This window comes from Miscanthus floridulus, chromosome 2, assembly GCF_019320115.1.
Source record: "Miscanthus floridulus cultivar M001 chromosome 2, ASM1932011v1, whole genome shotgun sequence".
In the NCBI taxonomy this organism is placed as follows: Eukaryota; Viridiplantae; Streptophyta; class Magnoliopsida; order Poales; family Poaceae; genus Miscanthus; species Miscanthus floridulus.
In genome coordinates, this window is record NC_089581.1 from 165787165 (window position 1) to 165813617 (window position 26453).

The 26453-nt window shown below is 46.3% G+C and overlaps 1 protein-coding gene and 1 pseudogene across 1 annotated transcript; one reads left to right on the forward strand and one right to left on the reverse strand.

Annotated features, from left to right (window-relative positions):
* Positions 1 to 4309: 4309 nt before the first annotated feature.
* On the reverse strand, positions 4310 to 4651 carry LOC136537383 (uncharacterized mitochondrial protein AtMg00810-like). The gene has a single exon (XM_066529372.1). It carries the CDS (start codon positions 4649 to 4651, stop codon positions 4310 to 4312), a length of 342 nt encoding a protein of 113 aa, XP_066385469.1.
* Positions 4652 to 7954: 3303 nt separating this feature from the next.
* Positions 7955 to 26453, forward strand: part of LOC136537384 (uncharacterized) — a 29520-nt pseudogene continuing 11021 nt past the window's right edge.

Below are 26453 nucleotides of genomic sequence, written 5' to 3' on the forward strand. Positions count from 1 at the left end.
GCTTGAAACGAGCTTTCACTTGACCACGTCACCTAGGAGGACCATCGGGTGCGACCAAAATGATTTTTGAGCCCTAACATTGTTGCCAAACAGACCAAAAGGAGGTTCTGGTAGATCCACATCACCTAGGAGGACCATCGGTGCGACCAAAATGATTTTTGAGCACTAACATTGTTGCCAAACACACCGAAACAAGGTTCTGGTGGATCCACATCACCTAGGAGTACCACTGGGTGCGGCTAAAATGATTTCTGAAATAATTTCTACACCTATTGTACATTCAACACACACTGTGTCCCTATCCTGTGCCAAAGTCAGCACTTCCTCCAAATAGAGTGAAATGAGCTTCTAGTAGACCGGGTTTCAATCCCCATGTCACTCGATCCCTTTGGGGTTTGAATCCCTTGCATGTTCCTAATCCCTATCCTAAATCCCCATGTTCGTTTTGACTGGGATTTCATACAAAACAAAGTAGCAAGATACAAGTTGGGTTTGAGCTATTTGTATGCATTAGATCATGAAAAACATTAAGAAAAACATAGCTTGTTCTATACCAGTACATTGTAGGGAAGCACTGTTGAATCAAAAGAGCTCAAAAACATGGTTGTCACCGTAACATAAACAACAAATGATGTCACATGTGTCCACTCATTACAATCAGTAAATCACTTAAACAATGATGAATTCATCAATTTTACTCATGTCTTCAGGCCATCTTCATGCCATCACCTCAGCAGAAGAAATCTTGCTGGGGCTTTGCATAATGGCGGATTGCCGGACTCCCTACAACACATAATGAATTTAAAAACAAATTAGAAGGGTGAAAGCATGCTACCAAATATATGCAAAAAGTATCTCAAACGTCATTATACACTGAAAAGAAAAGGAAAGTTCTTGATTCCAGCAGGTACATTTTATGTTTAGGGAGAAACAATAACATACAGGAAAAATAATAGCTCATATTATTGAAAATACATGTTAACTAACATGTTAACACAAGGTTCCTGCTAGAACCAATGACAAAAGCATGAAAGAAAATGGTTAAATATAGCCAAGGGATAAACATTAAATTGAGCATATAAACATCAAATATCATATACTTGTTGCTTCCCTTAGCTTAGCTGATGGCACTAATGAACTGCCAAAATCCATATTTGACTTTGGTTGCACTGCATGTACTTGCATCTGTCACTATAATTACAAGTTGATACATGTATGCATTGCTTGTCAGACTCTGCTATCTTGGTTGATCAATCTGCATGCCTAGCTTGTGTACATGCAGGAGATTATTATTGTATTAATAGTTGATAGATGAGATCAATTGCTAAATGTATACTGCTTTAATTTCTTGGTATATGTATGCTTGTATGACATTCAATGTAAGCAGTGATCTGACCTATTCTACCTCATAAAAACCTATGAATGATTTTTCCTTGTATTATGGCTAAGCATATTCTTGATGTCTGAAACACTTGCAAAAGATACATGTACAAAAAATAGATTAAACATTGGGGATAGACACTTGCAACATACGTGTGCAACTATTACAATATACGTAACATCCTGATCTCCTGTTGCAACATCCACATGAAACACTTGCAACATCCAAATGAAACGTCTGAAACACTTGAAACATGCTCTTGCAACATGTCTGAAAAATGTCCAAAAACACTTGAAACACATCATCACCCATGCGGCCATGACCTACCTAGTGGGGAACTACAGTGGAGTAGGCCTCCCCTTCCTACCGACGACGCGAGGTGGATGGCTTCCGCGACAGGTGAGGTTGATCACCATGGCACTAGATGGTGCGTGCCCACATGCCCCGCCATGCCGTCGTCGATCGATGGAGAGGAGACGTTGCTAGATCTAGGAAGGGCGCTACTAGCTAAGGTAGGGGAGGGTCAGCGGCGTGCTTGAGCCCGCCGGCTAGATCTGATGGGATGCGAGGGAGGGTCATGACTGCCATGGAGTGGGGGAAGGGACATCATGGAGGCCACCAGGCTTGAGGCTAACGCACGTGGAGGAGGGGTGCCGCTAGATCCATGGGGGAGGAGAGGAGAGGAGAGGAGGGCACCATGGCAGTTGCAGTGGTAATTTTTTTCAAAGAATGGAGACAGCGGCTATGGTTAGGAACTTGTGGATGAGAGGCTATGAGCCATATGCGAACAGGGTGGTGCATCGATGTAGGCAGGGTCTGTTGGGCGACTCGGGTGACTCAGGTGGGTCTATCTATCCGCATGGATAGACGACCAAACTTTTGCCATGATTTCTAACATTTTTTGCTCCTTCCATGTGTTGGGTATCGATTTTAGGGATACTCAAAGCAAGGAAGTTAGCGCCTACACTGACTTCCCTAGATGCCTCGAGACGTATTAAAAGGTCTCACCCGACCCCAAGGTCGCGAGCTCCGTCTCACCCGACCCCTTGGGTGTGGGCTCCATCTCGCCTGACCCCAAGGACATGGGTTCCATCTCACCTAGGACCATGGGCTCCGTCTCACCGAAATCCGTGGCCTTGAGGTCGGGCGAGATGGAGCCCGAGCCTACGGAGGAGTAGAATACTCCTTTGGAGGTTTTTCTGGATGTGAGGACTCTAAGGGCCTTGGCCTTCTTTTTGTAGCCTGCGGTGTGTCCTAGTAGGATGATGATTCCCTTTTGTCATGATCAGTCTTCTTGGGGGCATATAACCATAGGATTCAAGAGGTCGAAAAGATTTTTCTTGATTCCAGTCCCCTAGGATCCGATCGGGCCGCCATCATACTACGACCGCACGTTCGGTCTCCTTGCGAGTCTAACTTCCCTGGCGCCCCCACGTGTAGCAGGGTCCACTAGAGGGTTGGCTCATCTTTGTGATTGTCATCCCTCAAGCATTTTTTTATAAAACGGAGGGGCTGAGTCATGCCATATTTTTCCTTGATGGACGAAAAATGGTGCTCGGTGAGATGTTAACGGGCTAGTACAAGTGGGGACCTAGCTTCCTGTTCATGGGGGTCCGACAAGGGTCAGCTGGTGACCAACTCCAAATTCTCAGTGGCCAATCCATATAGTTCTTGGGTTCATTCGACCAATCCCAAGGGCTCATTGCCTTTCTGTAAGGAAAACCATGGACTGGGACTTATAAAGGATCTACAGTTTTGTTCTTGTCTAACATTAGAGTCCCAAACTCTAGGACTTAAATTTTATTATCCAATACATCATCCAAGGGTAGGAGTGATACATCTAGTGGCCAAACACTTTCTTAGACACCTCCATATTGTTAGGCCACATGATCACCGGCTCAGGTGAGTCGACCACTCACCAGTCTTGCCGACCATGGCCAAGCACGATAGACGTTGTCTGACCAAACACTATGGTCAAAGGTAGAAGAAGAGGGAGAACAGAGCATACACATACAGCAGAGACACCAGTGTTGGCTGGAGCCCTATATAGGAGATGGCAAATCTAAACTCTCTTTACCGAGTTGTAGTAGAAAACTATTTATACAACTCTATCCATCTAGTCCTAGTACAGCTGCCATGCTGCTATATGACTAGATAACATAGCAGGACTAACTTCTGTGCTTGTCCCTGCTATGGCTATAGTGAGATAGGTGAGCCATTCGGCGCCTGTCTTCTACAGCGGCTACAGTATCACAACAGGGAGCCTTTTCGGTGTTGCCTTCCCTTGTTGTGTGTTCACATAAGGAAGTAGTAGATTATCTAACAATTCTTCCCCTAATCCTACTACTATCCCATGTACCCTCCTCTATGCCGATCATCTCCTTTAGCTCCGTGAGTCAAAGACATTCGAGTGGCTTGGTGAGGACATTCGTGAGTTGCCGACCAGTTTCGACAAACTCGATGATGATTTGCCCTTCATCGACACAGTCCCTGAGGAAGTGGAACTTCATATTGATGTGCTTGCTCTAATCATGGAGAACCAGATTCTTTGCTAGGGCGATGGCGGGCTGGTTGTCCACCATCAGTACTGGTGGGTGAGCTTCCGCACCGGTCAGCTCGTCCAGCAGCCGGCACAGCCACACAACTTGGCACATCACTGCGGCCACCGCTAAGTACTCTGCCTCGCACATAGACGGTGCCACCACCTTCTGTTTCAGCGACAGCCATAAAATTGGAGCTGACCCAAGGAAGACGAGCATGCTAGAGGTGCTCCATTGTCCGTCGATGTCCTTCGCCATGTCTGCATCGCTGACACAGTGAGCTGCAGCCTACTTTTGCTAGTCTTGGGGAAGATGATCCCTGATTCACTGTCCCTTTAATGTAGCGCAGTAGCTGCTTCACCACAGCCTAGTGATCCTCTTTAGGATCCTATATGAAGCAACTGACGTAGCCCACGATGAACACAATGTTTGGCCTCATGTGGACTAGGTAGCATAGACTATCGATGATGCTCTGGTAGAGTGTTGCGTCCACCTTCGCTGCGGTGCTAGCCTTCATCAGCTTCAGCCGCTCCTCCATCGGAGTCACACATGGCTTGCACTCAGCCATGCTGCTCTGCTCCAATAGCTTCAAGGCATACATGCTCTGACTAGGCATGAGTTCCTCCTTCCCCTGTCTCACCTTGATGTTGAGGTAGTAGGAGAGTGTGTCGAGATCGCTCATTCGAAAATGAGCCGCCATCTTGCGCTTGAAGCTACATATGTCCTCCATACGCGTGCCGGTGATGATCAAGTCGTCCACATACAAGCCAACGATGAGCTCCTCCTTCCCCCGTCACCGCGTGTAGAGCGCATTCTTGGTTGTGCACCGCTAGAACCCAAGCTCACCTAGCGTGGCATCAAGCTTGGCGTTCCCCGCTCATGGGGCCCGCCATAGCCCATAGAGCACCTTATGTAGTCGGAGCACCCTGTGCTCCGCTCCCTTGATAGCGAAACCTAGAGGTTGCCTGACGAAGACTGTCTCCACTAGCTCACCATTGAGGAAGGCTGATTTAACATCCAAGTGATGGATGCGCTAGTCCTTTGCTACTACCAAGGCTAGTAGCAAATAGATAGACTCCATGTGTGCTACTAGTGCAAAGACTTTCTCAAAGTTGATGCCCTCGCACTGAACAAAGCCTTGGGCGATGAGGCATGCCTTGTGCTTGATAATGGCGCCAAGCTCGTCCTGCTTAACCTTGTACACCCACTTTAGGCTGATCGGACGACATCCTGGAGGTGGATCAATGAGCTCCCAAGTCTCATTTTCCTCGATCGCCTTTATCTCCTCCAGCATCGCCCATCACCAGTTTCCATCGCGCTCCACCAGCGCAAACATGGGTGGTTCCTCTGCACTGACGAGTAGCAGCTCTTGATCATTGAGCAGCCGACTAGCCAGGCCTGAGGGCCCTATGCCACCGATGATGTCATCTAGCCTGTGGAAACACACCTCCTCACCTTCGTGGAAGGCATCCACGAAATCAGTGATATTAGTTGGAGGTGAGGCAAACTCGATCAACATCAATGGAGTTCCTTGTTCTGCCGGAGTGCTCGACACAACACCAGGAGTGCTTGGCACCCCAGTTGTAGTGCTCAGCACTACTCATGGATAGCTTTTCATAACTCTTACAGTGCTCGGCACCACTGTAGGAGTGCTTAGCCTCAGTCTTGGAGTGGTTGACACCACTACAAGACCTCTTGGCTCCACTATGGGAGTGCTTGACACCCATCCTGGAGTGGTCACCACCACTACAGAACCTCATGGCACCACTCCTAGCATGCTCAGCATCCCTCTAGGAGTGCTCGACACTCCTCCTAGAGTGCTCGGCATCCCTCCCAAAGTGCTCGACACCACTCCAAGAGTGCTCAGCTCTGTTGCTAGAGTGCTCAGCACCCCTCCTAGAGTGCTCAACACCTCTTCCCTAATGTCTCCACCATCGTGGATGACCAAGTGCTCAACAACAAAGGTCCTAGTGAAGCCGCCAGCTTCCCCCATGCTCGGACTATTATAGTCCCAAGCCGCCTTCTCATCGAACACAACATCGCACAAGACAAGTACCTTGTCTCCACATGGGTCGTAGAGCCAGTACGCCTTGGTACCCACCACATAGCCCAAGAACACCATCGGTGTGCTCCTATCCTCTAGCTTAGTGAGGATTGGCTTTGTCTTCATGACGTGGCTGATGCATCCGAATGTCTAGAGGAAGGACACGCTCAGCTTGCGTCCATGCCAAGCCTTGAACAGCATCTTGCCCTTCAGGGCCTTGGTGGGAGCGTGGTTGAGGATGAACACCGTCGTGGTCACCGCCTCACCCTAGAACCTTACCGGCATGCCTTTGGCCTTCTTCATGGATCAAGCCATGCTGACCATTGTCTGGTTCCATCGCTCCACCACGCCATTCTATTGTGGCGAGTACGGCGTGGTGTGGTGTCACACCACACCCTGATCCACGCAGTATGCAGCGAACTCTACCAAAGTGAATTCGCCATCACGATTAGTCCTTAGCACGCGGAGCTTCTTGCCACTCTTGGCCTCCACGCGCATCTTGAACTTCTTGATCGCCGCCGCCACTTCATCCTTGCTCGTCAGGAGTTGTAGCCATATGTAGCGACTGTAATCGTCCATGAGCAAGAAGAAGTACCACCGACCACCGTTTGTGGCTAGTGTGATCGGCCCATAGAGGTCACCGTGGATGAGCTTGAGAGCATCCTCCATGTGATACTTGGTCACCTTTGGGAACAATAGCCTCCTCTGCTTCCTGGCCAGGCAGCTATCACATAGCTCGCCTTCGTGCTTGATGTGGGGTAGCCCTTGGACCATCTTCTCTAACTGACCAAGCACATTGAAGCTAAGATGTCCAAACTGGGCATGCCATGGCCACGGTTCCTTGGTGTGCCTTGCCGCTAGGCACACCGACTGCTCTACCTTCAGGTCAAGCAGGTACAACTGGTTTAGGGACCTCTTCACCTTAGCAAAAAGTAAGAACTCCATGCTTGATCAGTACCTCGCTACCATGCCCATCCAGCTGACCAATGCTGATGATGCTTGAACGCAGCTGTGGGATATAATATACATCCATTAGCGCATGGTGCTCCCTATTCTAGCACTTGAAGATGATGGTGTCGTGCCCTCGGATAGCCACCCTTGAGCCGTCACCAAACTTTACCGTATCGGTAACATCATCATCGAGCTCAGAGAAGGCCGCCTTGGAGCCCATCATGTGGTTGTTGGCGCCAGAGTCTAGGTACCACCGCTGCTCCTATTCACCGCCCACACGTCCGAGGTGGACTTGGGCGCATGGTTCATCAAGGTTGACAGCTTTCAGGGCCTTCCTAGGTCCTTCCACCATCATCACCTCTCCCTTCTCCTTGGCCTCGACATCGTGTAGTGCACAGAACATCGCCATTAGGATAGTGGCCTCATCATCGTCATTCGCTTGCGCTAGATGAGCCTCAGCCTTCTTCTCCTGCTTGTGATTTGGGCGCTCTCATGCCTAATGGCCTATCTTCCTGCAGCGTCGGCAGACATTGGGGTCGACCCGCTTCTTCTTCTCCAAAGAAGTCTTACCACGGTGCTTGCCATCGCCATCGTGGCTAGAGGAGGCTACCCTAGAGTTCCTCTGAGCAGCCCACTCCTCCTCTGTCAGCAGCAGTTTGCCACTGTCCTTCATTGCTATTGCCTGCTCTAGGCACTCATCCATCACCCACAGATGGCCTATCACATCCTTGATGGTGAGGGTAGACAAGTCTAGCATCATCTCTATAGAGACAGCGATCTGGATGTACTTTGCTAGCACGAAGTGGAGGTACTTGGAGACCGCCTCCTCTTTGTCGATGGTGACATCATGGCTCTTCAGCTTGCTGATGAGCATCTGCAGGTGGAGGAAGAAGTCCTCCACCATTTCACCATCCTTGAACTTGAGGTTGACGTACTCCTACTTTAGAAGCTGGGTCGTCGCCTTCTTTGCACGGTCGGAACCAATGCACATCGTCACAATAGCCTCCCATACCTCCTTAGCAGAGCTTTTTACCCCCAATGGCTCCCTGTACTCCACCAGTACAGCAGTGAGGATAGCCTCCAATGCTGACATGTCATCTTCCTCATTGTCGATGCCCTTGTCAACAGCATTCTAGAGCCATCAGGCTCTGAGCTTGACCTTCATGGTCACCGACCATTCTACATAGTTGGTGCGAGTTAGCATTGGCCAACTGGTGCTGCTGACCTATCGCATCATGCGAACAATGATCTCCTTTCGTGGTTGGGTAGCCACAATAGTGCCACTACTGTTGCCCATCTCTGAATCATCCGTCATCGCCAGCGGTTAGTCCGACAATGACGCTTGTATGGCTTTGATACCACTTGTTAGGCCATAGGATCAATGGCTCAGGTGAGTCGATCACTCACTAGTCTTGCCGACCACGGCCGAGCACAACAGACATTGTCTGACCACACACTATGGTCAAAGGTAGAAGAAGAGGGAGAACAAAGCATACACACACAGCAAAGACACCAACATTGGCCGGAGCCCTGTATAGGAGATGACAAATCTAAACTCTCATTTACTGAGTTGTAGTGGCAAACTATTTATACAACTCTATCCATCTAATCCTAGTATAGCTGCCATGCTGCTATAGTGACTAGATAGCACAGCAGGACTGACTTCTGTGTCTGTCCCTGCTGTGGCTAGAGTGAGGCAGGTGAGCCGTTCGGCGCCTGTCTTCTACAACGGCTATAGTACCACAGTAGGGAGCCTTTTCGACGCCGTCTTCCCTTGTTGTGTGTTCACACAAGGAAGCAATAGATTATCTAACACATATCTAGAGGATTTGGATATATATGATCTAGGATTTAGTTTCTGGTGCCCTACCAAGTTGCCCCTGAGAGAAGCATGCTTCTTCCCATGGGCCATGGCCCACCACTAAAAGCCACCCTACAATAGCATTTTTGTTACAAGATTAGAACATATTGTGAAGAAAAGGGAAAATGAGTAGACAAGTACCGGACTTATCCTTCTAGCCTCTGTCCCCAGCTCTCTTCAATAGATTCATCCCTATCCTTGGACTTGGAATCTGGATGATCCACTAGAGGCACCTTCCCATGTCCTCACTGTCATGTGCCTTCATCAGCTTGTGCCGAACTGTTCGAGATCAACATAGCTACTAGCTGGCAAGCCTAGGTTTTGCACTATTTGTTTATGATCTGGTCTCAGTTATAAGTTCTTAGATTGAGGTTGCAATTCTGCTTCTAGTGTGCTAATATATCGGTTGATTCTTGCTTCTGTGCTTTTCTCTTTGTGGGTAACTTCATCTATATTTCTTCGGTGCCCTGGATTGTCATCTTAAAAAAATGCAACTGGGGATGAAAAGCACACATTTGATGACTTATAGGAATGCCATCCAGCATGGTCTACTTAATTGATATAAAGCAAGGCAAAGTAAATGAATGAACAAATGTATTTTTTTTATCTTTTGTCTTTGTGTTAGAACTTAGCTAGTGGTTCCTTGGAATTGTACCTCTGTTGACTATTGACTGGTGCGCGTAGTGACTTCCATATCTCTCAGACGGTGTCTTGTTATGATGACAATCGAAGTTGCTATTGTTTTTTGTTTCATCACCTTGCACCTTCAATTTCATCAGCGTTTTGACGTTTTTGGATATTTGTTGTAGCTTTAGTGTTAGTCAAGTTCATAGGTTCTTTTTGTTTAAGTTAAGTGGTTAACTATACTTCACTTTTGTTCTTGGCTAGTTTACCTTTGGACTTCTCCATAATGATGTTCTGCTTTTCATATATACGCATGCAACCTGTGTAGCCAGTTTTATTTATAACTATCTCCAAAAGAGTCCTTCTAAACATATCAAGGAATAAGTTTCACCAATTTACCGAGTTGCTTTTGCGACCATAATTACTACTAATGGTGACTCACTATTACAATTTTAATCTCTGTGGTCAGGGTTGGAAAGATGATAGATAATCTAACAGGTGATTGCTCAACAAGCTCAAAGAAAAGGAAGAAAGCTTGCAAAAGTAGAGGAGAGACAAGTAAGTAATTGGTTTGAATTTCTTAACATACATACACATCTTTGTCATAACAATCACAATAATATTGTGCAATGCTTCCTTATCTAGGGAAACTGCATGTGGATAACATTTTTGAAGAGGAGTTTGGCAGCTTGAAGAACTCTAGTCAAGGAGCATGGAGTGAACTAAGTAAAGTAGTAGTGTCAAACTTATCTGAAAGTGTTGTCTCGCTGGCTTCATTCGATGGTGATTATGCACGTTGGCTTTTAAAGTTTGTATCAAGCCATCACTCTTAATGATGGAAATCATGACTTTGTGCAGGCGATATGATGCATTCTACATGCACAGGCATAGTTATCAAAACTGATTTATTTGGCACAAGTTACCTGACTTCAGCTAGCCTGGTTAGATCTTTTGATGATGAAAGCAAGATCATGCCATTTGTGTCTGTAAGTTCTGCTATGTTATCTCATCTCTATCACTTGCTTATGTTGTGATATAACTATTAATTTGTAAACCTTTTTCTTGATTTATTATTACAGATTGAACTTTGAAGTACACCTTCCAAAACAAATTGCAATACAATATTGCTGTTATTGAAACCAAGTTCTTCCCTGGTCTTCGAGCAATAAATCTTGAGCATCAGCTGCAATTTGAGTCTCACAGTAAGGTAGTTGCTGTGGGGCGCTGCTTCAAGTTAGGCAAATTAATGGCCGCAAGTGGGGTGCCGACTGATGATCCAAGCTGAGTTTATCGAAAAGAACTCATGATCTCCACATGTGAAATCACCATGGTACCCTGCTGATCTCTCTTTACTTTCATGTGTAGGGGAAATGAATAATTATGGCATATTGGCGTGGTATTAGTGGTTAAATATATCATTGTATGCACTTAACTTTATCTTTTGGGCATTAAAGTTGCATTTTTCTCTTATATAATTATTTTCTAGTATCGCTTTATTTTGTGGTAGGCTCATAGCAGTCTTTATATATTTTTATTTCTAGGTTGGGGTTGGAGGGCCTCTTATTGATTTGGACGGGAACTTTGTTGGCATGGACTTTCATGAGAAGAAAAGGATGTCGTACCTGCCAAGGAGTACTATTACCGAATTCCTGGTTAATTTCAAGAAATACCGGTATGTTTTTACTATCAGCTATGGTTTCTCGTTTTGCCTATCCTCTACTTTCCTATACATCACTAATTTATACTTGGACATTTGGTATGCACGGCACATGGAATACTTTTGTGTAAAAGAAAAGTTAAATTAGGACTGCACTTAGTGTTGGTTTTTAAAATGGTCATACTGAACTATAAGCCTCATGTTTTAAATGTTGGGACAGACACACAGAGTACATTTATAAATTTTAAAATGGTCATACTGAACTATAAGCCTCATGTTTTAAACGTTGGCACAACCACACAGAGTACATTCATAAACAAACTGGTTGAGCCCATTCTGTCAGAGTCTCATTAGTTCTGTAAAAAAAGGACATGCCTGTTCCCTGAGAGGTAAATCATAATGATTAAATGCTGACTTTCCTATACATTGACTTTGTTATAAGTTCCCTATAAATAATATATAGCTTTTGTTACACAAGAAAAGCTAGTAAAATTCTATAAGACTATAAGTCGACTTTCCTATGAATAATACACCAAGTTATTGGGCTACTTTAGAAATATGAGTACAAGTACTAGCAAAGTGGTTAGTCCCAGAATAGATTTTGGTTCGCTATTTTGTGCTAGATGGCAACAGAACAGTTAATTTATCCAAAAGATCTTCTGGATGATCATAGATCATTTGTGCTAACGGTGAACTAGTTGTTCAAGCCAGAAATTCTATTCAACCGAACACCGATCAGTAAACATCTATACTCCTTTAAAAAGACTCCAATGGTGGTGGCAGTGAATCTGCCACCCCATCTACTCTAATTATAGTTTTTACACATTACCCCTTGAACTTCTTAATATATTACATAACAAGTAGATCTAAATGGATAGCCATATATAAAATTAAATTGAGGTGAGTATTCCTTGTAGCGAAAAGGTGGGTAGCATATTGTTGAAAACTATGTTTTATTTATTTTAGGCAATATTATGATAGCTTTTCCTTCTACCCGTAGCAAAGCACGGGCATTTAGCTAGTATGAAATGAAGTAAAGAACAGTAGCTCAGAGCCTCAAAGGCTCATATATATATTGTTGTTGTTATTATTATTAAAAGCACTAGTGCTATATAAATTCCCTCTGGTCACAAATACTTATTGTTTTGGATAATATATCTCTGGTCAAACTTTTGAAACTCAAGCGTCAATAAACTTTTAAGTATTTAGGTGGATATATGTTAAAAATCATATGCACAGACCGTGTCAAAAAGTACTTTAATACTATCACAAATTTATTGGATATTAGAATATATTACAATTACAATAGAAATTAGTGGTCTAAGTTATATTTTGATGAATGAAGACTATAGTTGTCCAAATTCCAAAACAACACGTATTTGTGATAAATATAGATAAGGCACATCATTTTTTTGAGTGGCAAAAACACTTTTGAACTACCCCAATATCCTAGCTCACCGGCTGTTATGTTTGTTAATTTATTTGCATCAGAGAGCATCCTTGACAACAATTTGGTTGCTTCTCACATCGCTAGCTAAATAGGTACCATTTTCCATCTAGACCACCTGTACTGTCAAGCATGTATTACAGTTGCCTTTGTATGATTTGGACTATTGTGTCCATGTTGAAGCAAATAACGATCAAGGTTTCCTTGCAGGTTTGATATTATATTTTCTCAAATTTGTCTGTTTCTATGAGATAGTTAATACTTACATTTTCTTGTATTGCTCCTATTGTTTGCATAGCTCTTTCACATTCATGCATAAGGTCTCTCGCCCTGGATGGCTAGCTAGTGCTAGGGGGTGTTCTAGTCGCGTGCCACCTTTATGGGGGGGGGAGTGTTCTGGGAGGGTCCTTCGGATCCCTCCATTGTCTATATTTCTTTCTTAATGAGCGCAGTTCTCCTGTGTTTTCGAGAAAATAAGTATTCATGCATAGATCTTGGAAGGCTTGCACAAATGAGATACAAGAATCTCCTACAACCTCCAAGCCCTATTTGGAAGGCTTGGAAGGATGTTCAGACTCTTTTGAGTTACGTAAGTGTGCAAAAACTCCTCAAGACTACTAAACTGTGATGTCGCCTGTCGAGCAGATCATCATCATTTATTTTAAACTATTCATCATTTGTAGGTTTGTCAGCATTTGTGCAAGATTGATTATATGCTTTTACCTCTGCACGAGAATCTAGTATTGTGTCCTTTACCCAAGGATTTCAGTTTATCCAATCTGATCATTCCTCCTCTCATCTTTTCCATTTTAGGTGACTCCAGTAGGAAAGCTGAGAATGAGCAGGAGTCGTCTTCTTCTAGTGATTCAGAAGGTGAATCAGGCTAGGTCACTAATATCATGCAAAAGTTGTCATCATTTTTCAATGCTAATTATTGATCATTACCACATGGTCGCCTTCACCTTGTTTGTCTAGAAAACCCAATTGAGAATGGTCCATTTTTTCTAGAGATGGCCTCCCCTTTCTTGCCAGTTGCTGATGGTGATGGTGAGTCATTGCTTCTAATTTTGCTGGCATTGTTAACACATGATGATTAATCACTTTAGTTTGCTCACCAGAATTTGGGAAATTTCTAATCAAGGAACTAACGTCTCAAGGTTATGATATGCTAGCTGTCCTTGATGGTGAGTTTGTTGCTGACTACTCCCTTGCATTGCACATTTTGACAGTTGTATTCCAGTACTCTCATATGTGGTACTACTTTTCTTTAACTAGGAGGCATGCGTTTGGTTAATACTTTTGAAAATGAATTTGCTGATGATATCTGGAGTAAACTCACCAAAAAAGTTGCTACAAACATGTCTCATATTGTTGTCTCTCTTGCTTCATTCAATGGTAATCGCATTGCTATAATCTCATTGCATTTTTATTTCTTTTTTATATTTCATCAATAACTATGATTCATTATGATCTTCCAGGAGAAGAACGGATTTTTGCTTGCACAGGAATATTTGTAGGCAATCAATCCAACATAAGGATCCTAACTTCAGCAAGTTTGGTTAGAAGTTCTAATGATGAAAACAAGATTAATGATAACTTGAAGGTTGGTATTGTATTGTCCTCCTTGAGCTTATTCATTTGAGATACATGTAAATGCACACATTACTTTTGTAGATTGTTGTACACCTTCCAAACAAACAATAAATTGTAGGGACAATGCAACATTATCATTGTCAGATGTATAGGATGTATATGTCTTTTCTCTCTACTTGGAGGGCTTCTTTGCATATGTACACTGTATATTTGCCCCTTTGGGCCTGGAATAGAGTTTAGTTAGTCACTCTATAACATGGTATCAGAGCTTGCAATAGCCACACTAAACACCAGAAGGTACACCCCATTCAAAACACTTGTCATCTGTGTCTTCCCTCGATCCTCCTATATTTGTTCGCACCACAGATGGCACTTCGCTTTCTGTTGCTGGGAGAGGTGTTTTTTCGACATCTTCTTTTGATGTTCCTATTGTTTCGCATGTTCCAAAACTCACCATGCAATTGTTGTCTATGGGTCAAACTACTAATCATGGTTGTTGCATAATCCTTGAGTCTGATTCTTGTTGTTTTCAGGACCTCCGTACGGGCCATTTGGTGGGAACTAGGCCTAGGTGTTGGGACTCATAGTGCCTATGGGAGCTTGATTGGTTGCATCTTCCTTCACCTGTCTTGGCTCCTTCGTCACCTAGTTCTCCAGCTTCTGTGTCCGCCACTTCATCTTCTCCTACTTTTGCACAATGGCGTCATCATCTTGGTCACCTCTCTGGTTCTAGATTGTCCACTCTTGTTGGTAGTGGTGTCTTAGGTCATGTTTCTGGTGACACTGCTCTCCATTGTATGGGTTGTAAACTTGGCAAACAGTTGCAACTCCCTTATTCTTCTAGTGAGTCTAAGTCTCAAAACCCTTTTGATCTTGTTCACTCTGATGTATGGGTCCTGCACCTTTTGTTTCAAAAGGGGGTCAATCATATTATGTTCTATTCATTGATGACTATTCGAGATTTATGTGGATTTATCTGATGTCTTCTCATGGTCAATTCCTTTCTATTTATCAGCAATTTGCTGTCATGATCTGCACTCATATAACTCTTCCATTCGAGTTTTTCGTGCGGACTCTACTGGTGAATATATCTCTACCACTCATTGCTCCTATCTTGCTAAGCAGGGTACTCTTGCCTAGTTTTCATGTCCTAGTGCTCATGCTCAAAATGGTGTTGCTGAGCGAAAGCATCGCCATATTCTTGAGACTGCTCGTGCTCTCTTGATCTCTTCTACGCTTGGGCTGAGGTGGTTTCTATGGCTATTTTTCTCATAAATCGTCAACCCTCTACCATTCTCTAGGGTTGCACTCCCTATGAGCATTTCTTCAGCACCCCTCCTTCCTATAGCCATCTTTGTTGCTTTGGGTGTGTCTGTTATGTCCTTCTTCCACCTTGTGAGCGCACCTAGGTCACTGCTCAGTCTGTTGAGTGTGTCTTCTTTGGGTACAGTACTGAACATAAGGTTTATCGCTACTATGACCCTGTTGCTCATCGGATGAGGATTTCTTAGGATGCCACCTTTGATGAGGCTTGACCGTATTATCCTCATCCCTCCTTTAGTCCTTTTGGTACTACTGAGTCCCTCTTGTTCCTTACTTTACCTAAGTGGTATCTTCTGATGCTGTCTCCATCATCTTCACCACCTTCTCCTACTTCACCACCTTTATCACCTCATCCTTCTTCTCCACCTTCCCCACCTACTCCACCTTCACCATCTCCTCCTACCTCTCCACCATCGGTCTCTCCTGCCCCATCACCGGTATGTCCTTCCCGTGAGATCACTCACTACTACACTCGTCGTCCACGACCTGCACAGCCACTTGACTCTTCCTCGTCTGTCCTTGGACCTAGGGCTGGACAAAATACTCGCGGCTCTCCAACTCACTCGACTCATGTTTGGCTCGGCTCATTTTAACCTTTTCACGAGCTGAGCTAAAAATCTAGCTCGTTGTTTTAATGAGCCAGCTCGAGCCAGCACACGAGCTGCTCATGAGCTGAGGCCTATCCGCCCACGACCATGAATCTAGAAGATGATGATGCTTACCTAGAAGTGTACACCTACTCCATTGATATGTAATCCTTATTTTCAGCTATTTCATATGAATTTTGATTTTATAATTGTTGTGGTACTTAAATGTTGATTTATGGATTATTTTCCAGGGAGAAGATGATGATGACGACATTGAATTTGTGGACTTTTCTAAGTCTGTGGTGTCAAGCAACTAGTAAGTATGCTGGAACTGCATAGATCATAGATGGACCGGCTATGTTGCATGGTTGATACTTTTGATGAACCTGATATGTATTAATCATGTATGGTTGCATAATGGTGGATGTCACCTTCTAGAATTATTGTGGCATGAACATTATAAACATGTGTGTCCTATTTTTTTAGTAGCTCGCAAGCTAAATGAGCCAGCTCAAGCTCGCTAATGAGCCAGCTCGAGCTCGCTAATGAGCCGAGCTGAGCTGCCCCTCTAGCTCGTAATATTAATGAGTCAAGCCGAGCTGGCTCGTTAGCCTAATAAGCCAGCTCGAGCTGGATCGAGCTGAGCCAAACTGGCTCGATATCTAGCCCTACTTGGACCTCCTCTCGAGTCTTCGCCTTGCTATGCTCTTCGTGACCGCAGCACCCTTCATCCTCCCGATCGCCTTGGTTTCACTTCTGCCCTTTTAGCTAAGCCCATGACCTATCGGGAGGCTACCTCTCATCAGGGGTGGCAACATGCTATGGTTGAGGAGATTGCTGCCCTAGAGCCTATTGCTACTTGGGTTCCTGTTCCTTTGCCTCCTAATGTCATTCCCTGCAAGTGGGTGTACAAGGTCAAGACTCACTCTGATGGCTCTCTTGAGTGCTACAAGGCTTGCCTTGTGGCACGGGGTTTCCAATAGGAGTATGGTATTGATTATGAGATCTTTGCTCCTGTTGCTCACAAGACTACTGTTCGGACTTTTCTTGTTGCTGCAGCTATTTGTCAGTGGGCGATCTCTCAGTTGGACATCAAGAACACCTTCCTCAATGGTGAGCTCCAAGAGGAAGTCTATATGCAGCCACCCTAGGTTACTCTATGCCTAATGGTCTTGTTTGTCGGCTGTGCCATTCCCTCTATGGCCTTAAGCAAGCTCCTCAAGCTTGGTTTGAGTGTTTTTCCTCTATTATCATTGACGCTGGCTTCAAGCCTAGTGAATACGATCCTGCTCTTTTTGTCCACACTTCTCCTCATGGTTACACCCTTCTCCTCTATGTTGATGACATGATTGTCACAAGTGATGATTCTCAACACATTGCATTTGTGAAGCAGCGTCTCAGTGAGAAAATTTTGATGTCTGATTTGGGTCCTCTTCATTACTTCCTTGGTCTTGAGGTCACCTCCACCTCTGATGGTATTTTCCTCTCTCAGGAGAAGTACACTCGGGACCTCCTTTCTCATGCTGCTCTCACTGATCACTGCACTATTGATACTCCTATGGAGCTTGGTGTTCACCTAAGACCCACTGATGGTGCACCATTTGTTGATCCCACTCGCTATCGTAAGCTTGTTGGGAGCCTTGTTTACCTTGGGATCACCTGTCATGACATTACTCACCCTGTCCACATCTTGAGTTAGTTTGTCTTGGCTCCTACCTAGCTCCACTATGCTCACCCCCTTTGTGTTCTACGATATCTTTGTGGAACTATCTCTTTCCATCTTTTCTTTCCTCGCTCTAGTTCTCTTCAGCTTCAGGCATACTCTGATGCTACCTGGGTGAGTGACCACATGGATCACCACTCTCTCTTAGCTTATTGTGTTTTTCTAGGCTCCTCCTTGATTGCCTGGAAAACCAAGAAGTAGACTATTGTTTCCTGCTCGAGTGCTGAGGCTGAGCTACGTGCTATGGCGACTGTGACTACGGAGGTGACATGGCTACGATGGCTCCTTGATGATCTTGGTGTGCCTATCTGTAACACCCTCGGTGTTACGCCCTAAACCAACTACTGAATCAAGTCTTGAGCATTGGGTTTGTGTAATAATGCATGTGATAGAAGGTGTTGATAAATTTATTGTAGCCTAAAATAACCAATAAAAATGTTAAATGAATGTTGATTCAATAGCTCATGTGTATCAAGTAGGGTTAAAAAATAATTTTTATTAAGCAAAAATACTATAGAACATGTGTGTGATACTTAAATAAAGTTTGAAGTACAAACTAGGTAGATGACAATGCAACTTTAACTTTTTGAAGATAAATATTGTTTACTAGAGTTTTGGGAGCTCAAAAATTGAATTCAAAACTTAAATAGAACTTTTCGTTGAATCAGCAAGAAGTCAAAATTATAGTTAAAGTGTCATTTTTAGCGAAGTATATTGTGCAAAATAGTTAAATGGTGCTTAAATATGTTGCTCCTATGGGTTAGTATAAGGTAGGGACTATTGCATGAAGTGTTTGTTGGTTGAAGTTAACAAGGTTTAGGCTCATTAAAAATTGTGACAAAAGATTTAATGGTTACTTAGCCCCATTTGAAATCCTTAACTTTTCTAAGTATGGAAAATAGTAAGACAATGTTATTTTGACATTTAATTTCTAACAAAAATGTTTAAACAATAGCTGCATGTTTTGGTATTGTTGATTGCATCAAAGTGAGTGCTTGAGCATGGCATAGGTCAAAGTTGTGTTAGATGTCACGTTGCTCTTGTAAAAATTGCCCAAACTTCATTGGAACATGTTGTTAATTATGTTGTTGGCACTCTGTTCGTGAACCAGCACTCCAGTGATGAACCCAAGTTAGCATCCTTTTATCTCCCTCTCTGGTTGCTCTCGGGTCATGATGATTGCTTTGATAGATAGCTGGTAGTGTTGACCTTAGGTTCATAGAATTGGGTGAGTCTTCGTTGAATTAGTGAGCAGTTTTTGCCCCACTTCAAAAAGTGTGTGTGGCATTGTTCCTAGCTTCTTGACCTGAGGCCGCGGTCACCATGCGCATGAATGTGTTGCCGATGACGAGCTTGGGCCATGGCCGGGTGGCTACCGCTGGTTAGTCCACATTCCGTTGTTGCATGTCCCTTGGTGCCGCGCAACGCCTTCGCCTCACCATGGCCGAGTCCCATAGGCTAGCCCTGGTGGTTGGCCGGCTGTGCACCAGGCCAGGCTTGGCTGCCACTACCCCGCGTCATGTGCATGTATTGCCAAGTCATGCATAGGACTGCACTCTGCCTTCCCTATCACTTTGCCTCGCCCTATAGCACGCATTCACAGCCGCTTACCTCACCTACCCCACTCCTACTCATGTCGCCTCCTGTCGTATCATGACATCACACTACCGCGTACACATGGCCGCACAGTGTTGAGACTTGCGGTCTCAGACAGTGTGGAGGAGGTAGAGGCCTCTGCCCACCAAGTGTTGCCCTCAGGTGGAGGCTCGGGAAACAGGCATGACAAGTGGGCGTGTAGGAAAATGGCACGTAAAACTAGGGTTTCATTAATTCATTTTCCAACCACCAGTACTATTACAAGTGTTCCCTACTTATAGGGCTCAACTACCACTTTTACAGAGTTTACAATAGTACCCTTCAACTGCTATAGTACATTCTCAGAATATTCCACTACTCGCCTTTCATCTCGGGGGTAATCTTGTCATGTCGCCCTTAGGTATTGGGCCTGCGCGATCAACCGGCCCATCAGGCTTCAGGATTTGGTGATGCGCCTTTTGACCTCGCCGTTGGTCTCTGCCCCTAGGACACCGAGGCTGTAGACCCCCGACACCTAGTATTGCCATCCTCCTACTTGGGTCTCTACCCCTATGAGTGGAGGCCGAACCGGCGCACCCATGCCGTCCACGAGCGCCTTCCTCTGGTTACCTGCACACACACGTAGGTAACGTTGGCACTTGATTAGCCTTGCAGTGGGGTGGCCTCCACCCCCTCTACCTAGAGACGCCTACGAGCTAACCGGGCAGAGGCTACGCTAGGGTCACCAACAGTGTCCTGCAAGCAGTCTGAGAAACCGTCATCTTTCTAGGTCTGGAGGCACAGGTAGCTGGGCCTTTACTTAGGTAGTTGGTCGGAGACGTCTTTGTGAACTGCTGGCCACGTAGGTCTCCACCACTCTTGTAGGCCGTGTTACAACAGTTCCCCCCTTTTGAGACCATGGTCCGCCTGAGCGTGTTGTGAGCTCAAAATGCCCTAAGCAAGGACGTCCGCGGGGGCGGAGACTGCGCGTAGTCACGTCTCTGACCGATCCCTACAGGTTCCCCCTGGCCTGCTCTGGTGTGGCCACTGGTCTTGTCATAGTAGCCATTAGGCTGCAAAACTAGCCGTTGTCCTACGCTGTGGCCATTTACGTCGTATTGCTTTCTGTTGTATACCTTGCAACTTCCCTAGAGATGACCGTTGGGCGGCGGGCGAATTCTCTAGAGATGACCATTGTACGGTGGGAGCTGAACCGCCCACCCGTAGCCTATATAAGGGCGGGGTTGGTGGCAGGTTCCCCCTCACACAGCTCATTCGCTTTCCTTGCCTTTGAGAAATCGCTCTCTCCTCTGTTCGCTTTCGCCTGAGCTACCTTCGTGTGTTCCATCTTTCCACTTGCGTCTTCCACCTAGGCTGCCGCCGCGGTGGCTTTCTTTTCCACCTCCGCCCATACTCACTGGCCCGCCTTCTTTGGACCCTATCGCCACCTTCTCGGTGTTAGGGCCACCAGCTAGAGTGCACACTTTGAGGAGTGCATGCTTGCCTCCGCCTCCGCGTTGGAATTTGAAAAGCTAGTGGAGGAGGATTTGGGGAGTGTCTCCGTGTCCGTTAGAGACCTAATCGCTATGGATTCTAGAGACATGGTGATAAAGTCATGGGATTTTGGCCCCTCCTCCATTACTGAAGAAGCGGTCGTAGAGCTGTTGAAGGAATCGTATTTTCCATCTTCAAGGGTAAAAATCTCTCCACCTGGCCAGACTGTTCTAGAACCGGAGGAGGGATATGCGGTGGTGTTTCAGGACTTCTTCACCTGTGGCCTCCACCTTCCTTACATCCCCTTCCTCCGCCAGGTGTTGGAGACCTTCAATGTCTAGCTCCATCATCTGACTCCTACTGCCTTCCTCACGCTCAACAAATTCTGCTGGGCGTGTGTTTCTTATGGCGCTAGCTAGATGTGGACACCTTCTGCGCTTACTACAAGCTATAGAAGCAGCCAAAGAAGAAGGAGATGCGGGAGGGCAAGGAAGTGGAGGTGATCTACCAGTATGGTAGTTGCACCTTTATGTCAAAGAGGAACCAAGGCGTAGACCGCCTAGAGATTTCTTTTTGCCAGAAGGGCAAGTGGGACCATGGCTAGCTTGAGCAGTGGTTCTACGTGAAGACCTACAGGGTCCGCAGCACTACCGAGGATGGTGCAGAGGTCGTGGAGTATCCATTGACTTCAACAATGGAGGAGATGGCGCCGCATACGTGCGTGGATCCACCGGAGGAGATGTCTTTGGTGAGGAAGGCTTGCGACTAGGCTTTTGTGGTAGCATGCCGCTACTCTAGGGGTTGTGACCTAGTGGAGGAGATTATGGCCTCCAACTACTGGCCCCTGTGTAGAGACAACCCAGCCTTTCAACTAGAAAAGGTGAAGGTTCCCGTTTTTGGGCCGGAGGCCAGGATTCCTTTCCCCTGCTTTGGCTGGTCTTTAGGGGAGGGGGTGATGAAGGACAGCTTCATTGCCGATGTTGAGGAGGCCACCATCGGGTTGGTTGACAAAATTTCCGAGCGTGAGTACACATCTCGGAGAGCCGTGGTAGGCACCATGCCGTGGCTCAATCGAGTTTTTGAGGAGCTCGGGATCGTCTGCCGGGACCACAAGGTTCCCACCAAGGTCCTAGCTTCGATTGACAAGAAGAAGAAGAAGGCCTTCGCGAAGAATGTTATGGCAGAGGCTGAGTCCAAGAAGAGGAAGGGCACCACTGTTGCTCAGGCGCCTATGAAAAAGAAGAAGAAGACCGGTGGTCTGGTGATCGCGGCGGCCGTGTCTTTGGCCGATAGTGCTGGCATTGCCTCCATCAGTAGTGAAGATGTTTAGAGCTCCTCCGTCCCATCAGTGGATGTGTGGGTCATGAGCGGCGGGGATCATGGCTCTCCTAGAGCTCTGGTGCACCCTGTGCGTGGCGCTGTGAGAGGTGCAAAGTGTCCAGGGGCCAGCGCTGCTCCAGCGCGCTCCTTGGATGGTGCTACGAGTGTCGCCGAACAGCCGGAGGCTCGCGCCGCTGATCCTATGCCCGACATTTTTGGTGGGCTGTATTCAAGTTCTGAAGAGGGTGCGGAGGTCATCTTGTAGCATGCTCCTTTGTCTCCCGCCGTTATTGCACCTTCCCCCGCGCCAGCGGCCGACGTCGGGCAGTCGGAGGCCATGCTTGCTGAGCAGGCCTCGGTGGCTCAGTCTTCTTCGAGCCCTCCACCCGCCAGGCCGCTTGCTGAGGTGAGCTGGCCCTTTAGGCCTTCGCCACATGATATGGTGGAGACTTCTGCCTCAGGGGCTCGGCAGGCGGCCCAGCCTGGCCTTTTTATGAGTAAGTTTGTTTGGCGCATATTTTTGTGTTTACTGTCTTCGCCCAGTTTATTTGTTTATGTATTCTACCAAGTGCTAATACCGTGTACTTGTTGCTTTTCAGGTGATGTCATGGCTGGACTCCTCACCCTAGAGGAGCGAGCGGCCGCTGCCAGCGTCAGGTTTGGTCAGGGGCAGCCGGGGCCGATGGCACCAGGTCCGAGTGAGTATAGAGTGTTTTTATCTTACTCATCTTTTGGCCTGTTGTTATTGTCTATTTCTGATCGGCCCTCTGACCTGAGTTGTTGTTGTTGTTGTTGTTTTTGCTACGTAGGCTCCTCTGACACTTCTATCTCAGGTTGGGAAGAGTGCTATCTTGGGGTTCTTGAAGACATCGGAGGTGGTCTCTGGCAGTTGGTGTATGTATTATTTGCTTTTCTCGCCTTATGGTTTTGTGTTTGTTTGTTCTTCTTTGAACAGATCGCTTCAAACAGCGTCTGAGGGACATGGATGTCTTCTAACTTCTCCGTGTTCATCTAGAACACCAGAGCTTGGTGCATCTTCGGTGGTTTGCCTTTTTGGTGTATGTTCGCCTTTAGACTTGTTTTTGTTTCTATTGCTGATCGCCTTGGTCTTCTTTCTGATCGCAGGGGTATCACATGGCCATTGTTATGGAAGAGCGCTACACTCGTGAAGTCTCCGACTGAGATACTCCGATTGAAGCGCTCAAGGCGAAGAACGAGTGCCTGGAAGGTGAAAAAGGGGGTTTGGCCAACTCCCTTATAGCTCTCCGCCTTTCTCTGGCGGAGAAGGAACAAGAAAAGGAGGCTTTGAGGGCTGATCTCGCCAAGGCCTGAGATGTAGAAGCTTTGTCCGCTGAGCAGGCCCACAGGGCAAATGAGTTGGCCGAGGGTCTCTGGCGAGAGCTGGCCTCTAAGAAGGAATCCGCAGCTGCGGTGAGGGAGCAGTTGTCTTTGACAACAAGGCGTTTGGACTCGGTCAAGGGGGTCCTTGCTTCAACCATTGGCCATTATTGGGCCATCGTCGTCGAGTTTGAAGGCAAAACCTCTGCTCCTCCAGAGGAAGACAGCGTCTACGCCCTCGCCTCTAGGCTAAAGTGTCACCTTGCGAAGCTCCCCGGTCTGATCAATGGCTGCACGGACTACGGGGCGCTGTCAGGAGTAGCGAATTACGCCAAGCTTTTGGTGCGCGGTGGGTGTATGCATACCGAAAGTATTCCGGAGGGAGCGCTGCCGGGTCCAGAAGAGCTTGGTGAGACTTCTCTTGGTTTGCGAAAAACCTTGAGAAATTTCATTGGATACTTTTGGGCTCCATTTGGGAGACCTGCTGCCTAGAAACTGGCGGAGGAAAAGAGGGTGAAGGTATTTCTAGTCTTTGTAGCCGCTATTTTTCTCTCCTTGCTTTTTTGCAAAGCTATGAAGGCTTTCATTGCCTATGCCACTAATATTTTTGCCTATGCTACAGGATGCGTAGAAGAGTCTTGTGGGTAGGCCTCCACTAGTTCTACGCTCAGCGATCGCGGGCGGTGCCTCCACCACCGCATGCACTGCGGTGGGTGCTACGATCGGCGATGGTGATGGTCGGAGGCCGCAGGCGCCGTCCCTGCCCATAGTTGATGCGGGCTCCGTTCCAGGGACTTCTGCTGCGGCCGGGGCACCGGAGGTCTAGGCTCTTTGTAGGACTTAGCTGTTTTGACTTGTATATTGTAGTCTAGTTGGGCTCTTGTAAATAAAGTTTCTTTTATTCTGAATGATTTTGTGGAAAATTTTAACCTTGCGTAGGTTCCAAATCAGGAGCCTACATAAGATGTCGCGCCTTTGACTCTCTACGATGATGGTATTTATGTGAGCGAAGAACTTTGGGAGTATTGGCGTTTGGCCTTTCCCCGCAGCATTGCGCGCGATGTGTTTGAGTCAGTTAAGTTTGACATAGACGATGAGCGCGCTGGGTTTACTCGTGTGCTTGCTTGGCGCGGACCTCCACCACAATAGTTTGGATTTTATTGTAAGTTTGTGTCCTGTAAGAATGCTACTTGACATTTTATGGAATACAAAACAGGTTCACTTTCTTGATTGTTCATGCGGGGGCTTATGTCTATTGTGCTAGTTTACATATCTCGTCTAGTCCCGAGCTTGCACACCGTGGGCCTTTGCTTGGGCGAACGTGCGTGATACAGAGGCGGGGGCCCATGTTCTCTCCTTCTCTATGCTTGCTTGATGGCTGGGGTAGGAGTGCTGGCATTTTTTTGGCCAGCGGAGGCATACTTGAAGTTCGCCTGGCGAGGGTTGCTGAGTCGATGTGGGATCCGATAGGAGGTTTGGTGCGGCTTGTGCATGAGGCAGAGACTTTTGGTATTTGTTTAGCTAGGTGTTTTGGCTGTCTGGTGGTATAGGCCTCCGACGCTGCACACTCATGGGACATGTTTCATTTGTGGAGATGGCAGGTTAGGTCTCCGGCGTCAGGGGGATGTTACGAGATTTCGTGCAATATCCCCCTTCTTCCGTAGGCCTGCGCTATTCATCACCATGCCATAGGTCCTATCTCTTTTCCCACTGTCTCCGACCATCTACTGGTGCCTCTGATTTTATGAGTTTTCGTACAATATCTACGGCTGACTTAGATATCTAAGGAGACCCCTGCCTCCATGGCCGTTTCTGTGGCTTGTGCTTGTGCTGGCTCGGCCTTCTTCCCCCCTTACGCCTTATGCTGACTGAGGTTTTAAGGGCATGGGGGAACCCATTTTATAGCGGGGTGGTGGCTTTTGGTTGTTAAATTTTTGGTACATTGTTTGTTGGAACGTATCTTGGCTTTAATGGCCTATATCTTGCTTGAATTATTCATGCCTTTTGAGATCTTTTGAAGTAAATAGGCCTAGTGCCTAAGTGAAAGGGTTTTGTCAGACCTTTTCCTTGTTTTGCTGTTTTTGATGGCGGAGACCTTCTTCCTAGTTCTAGCGCCATAATGGTGTTGCCCCTGATGCTTAGGGTGGTTTTTTGTTAAGGTCGGAGGCCTATTTGGCCGAGGTTGTTTTTGCCTTGATGCCTGAATTTGTTCAGGTCTTCGTCAAGGTTGGAGGCCTGTTTGGCCAAGGTTGTTTTTGCCTTGATGCCTGAATCTGGTCGGGTCTTCGTCAAGGGTCAGAGGCCTGTTTGGCCAAGGTGGTTTCTGCCTTGATGCCTAAATTTGGATAGGTCTTTGTCAAGGTCGGAGGCCTATTTGGCCAAGGTGGTTTCTGCCTTGATGTTTGACTCTGGACAGGTCTTTGTCAAGGTTGAAGGCCTGTTTGGCCATAGAGGTCATTTCAAATTGCCAATGCCTGTGGCCGACGCTTTGAAAGGACCTGCGCTTATTTTTGTTCACCGAATATTGCGGCGCTAGAACTGGCCACTTTCGGGTTTGGACTTTTCAAGCGTTCTTTTGGGGAATTACCTCTTTATACTTCTAGAGGATTTTTACATTGAGCCTACCTCGTTAAAAACCCCACCTCCGCTTGGAGTTCCCCTTTGAGAAAAAGAGTACATGCTCTTTTACATTTTTTGGGTTAAAGAAAAAAAGGAACTAAAAAGTAAATGAACGGAGGGGCCTCCGCTTATTATTTGCGGAGGTTGCCCTTTGGTACATTACCTAGTTGTAGTATCTGCGGAGGTTATCAATATTCCAGGTGTGAGTTGTCATAACACCTTCGCTGTTGGTCAAGTGGAAAGAGCATGGGCGGCCTACTGCCGTTGCTGTGTATGGGCCTTCCCATTTCGATTGTAGTTTGCCAATAAGTTGTGCGTTGGGTTTTCTTCGGAGTACAAGGTCTCCATGTTTTATGTATTTTCTTACCACCTGAGA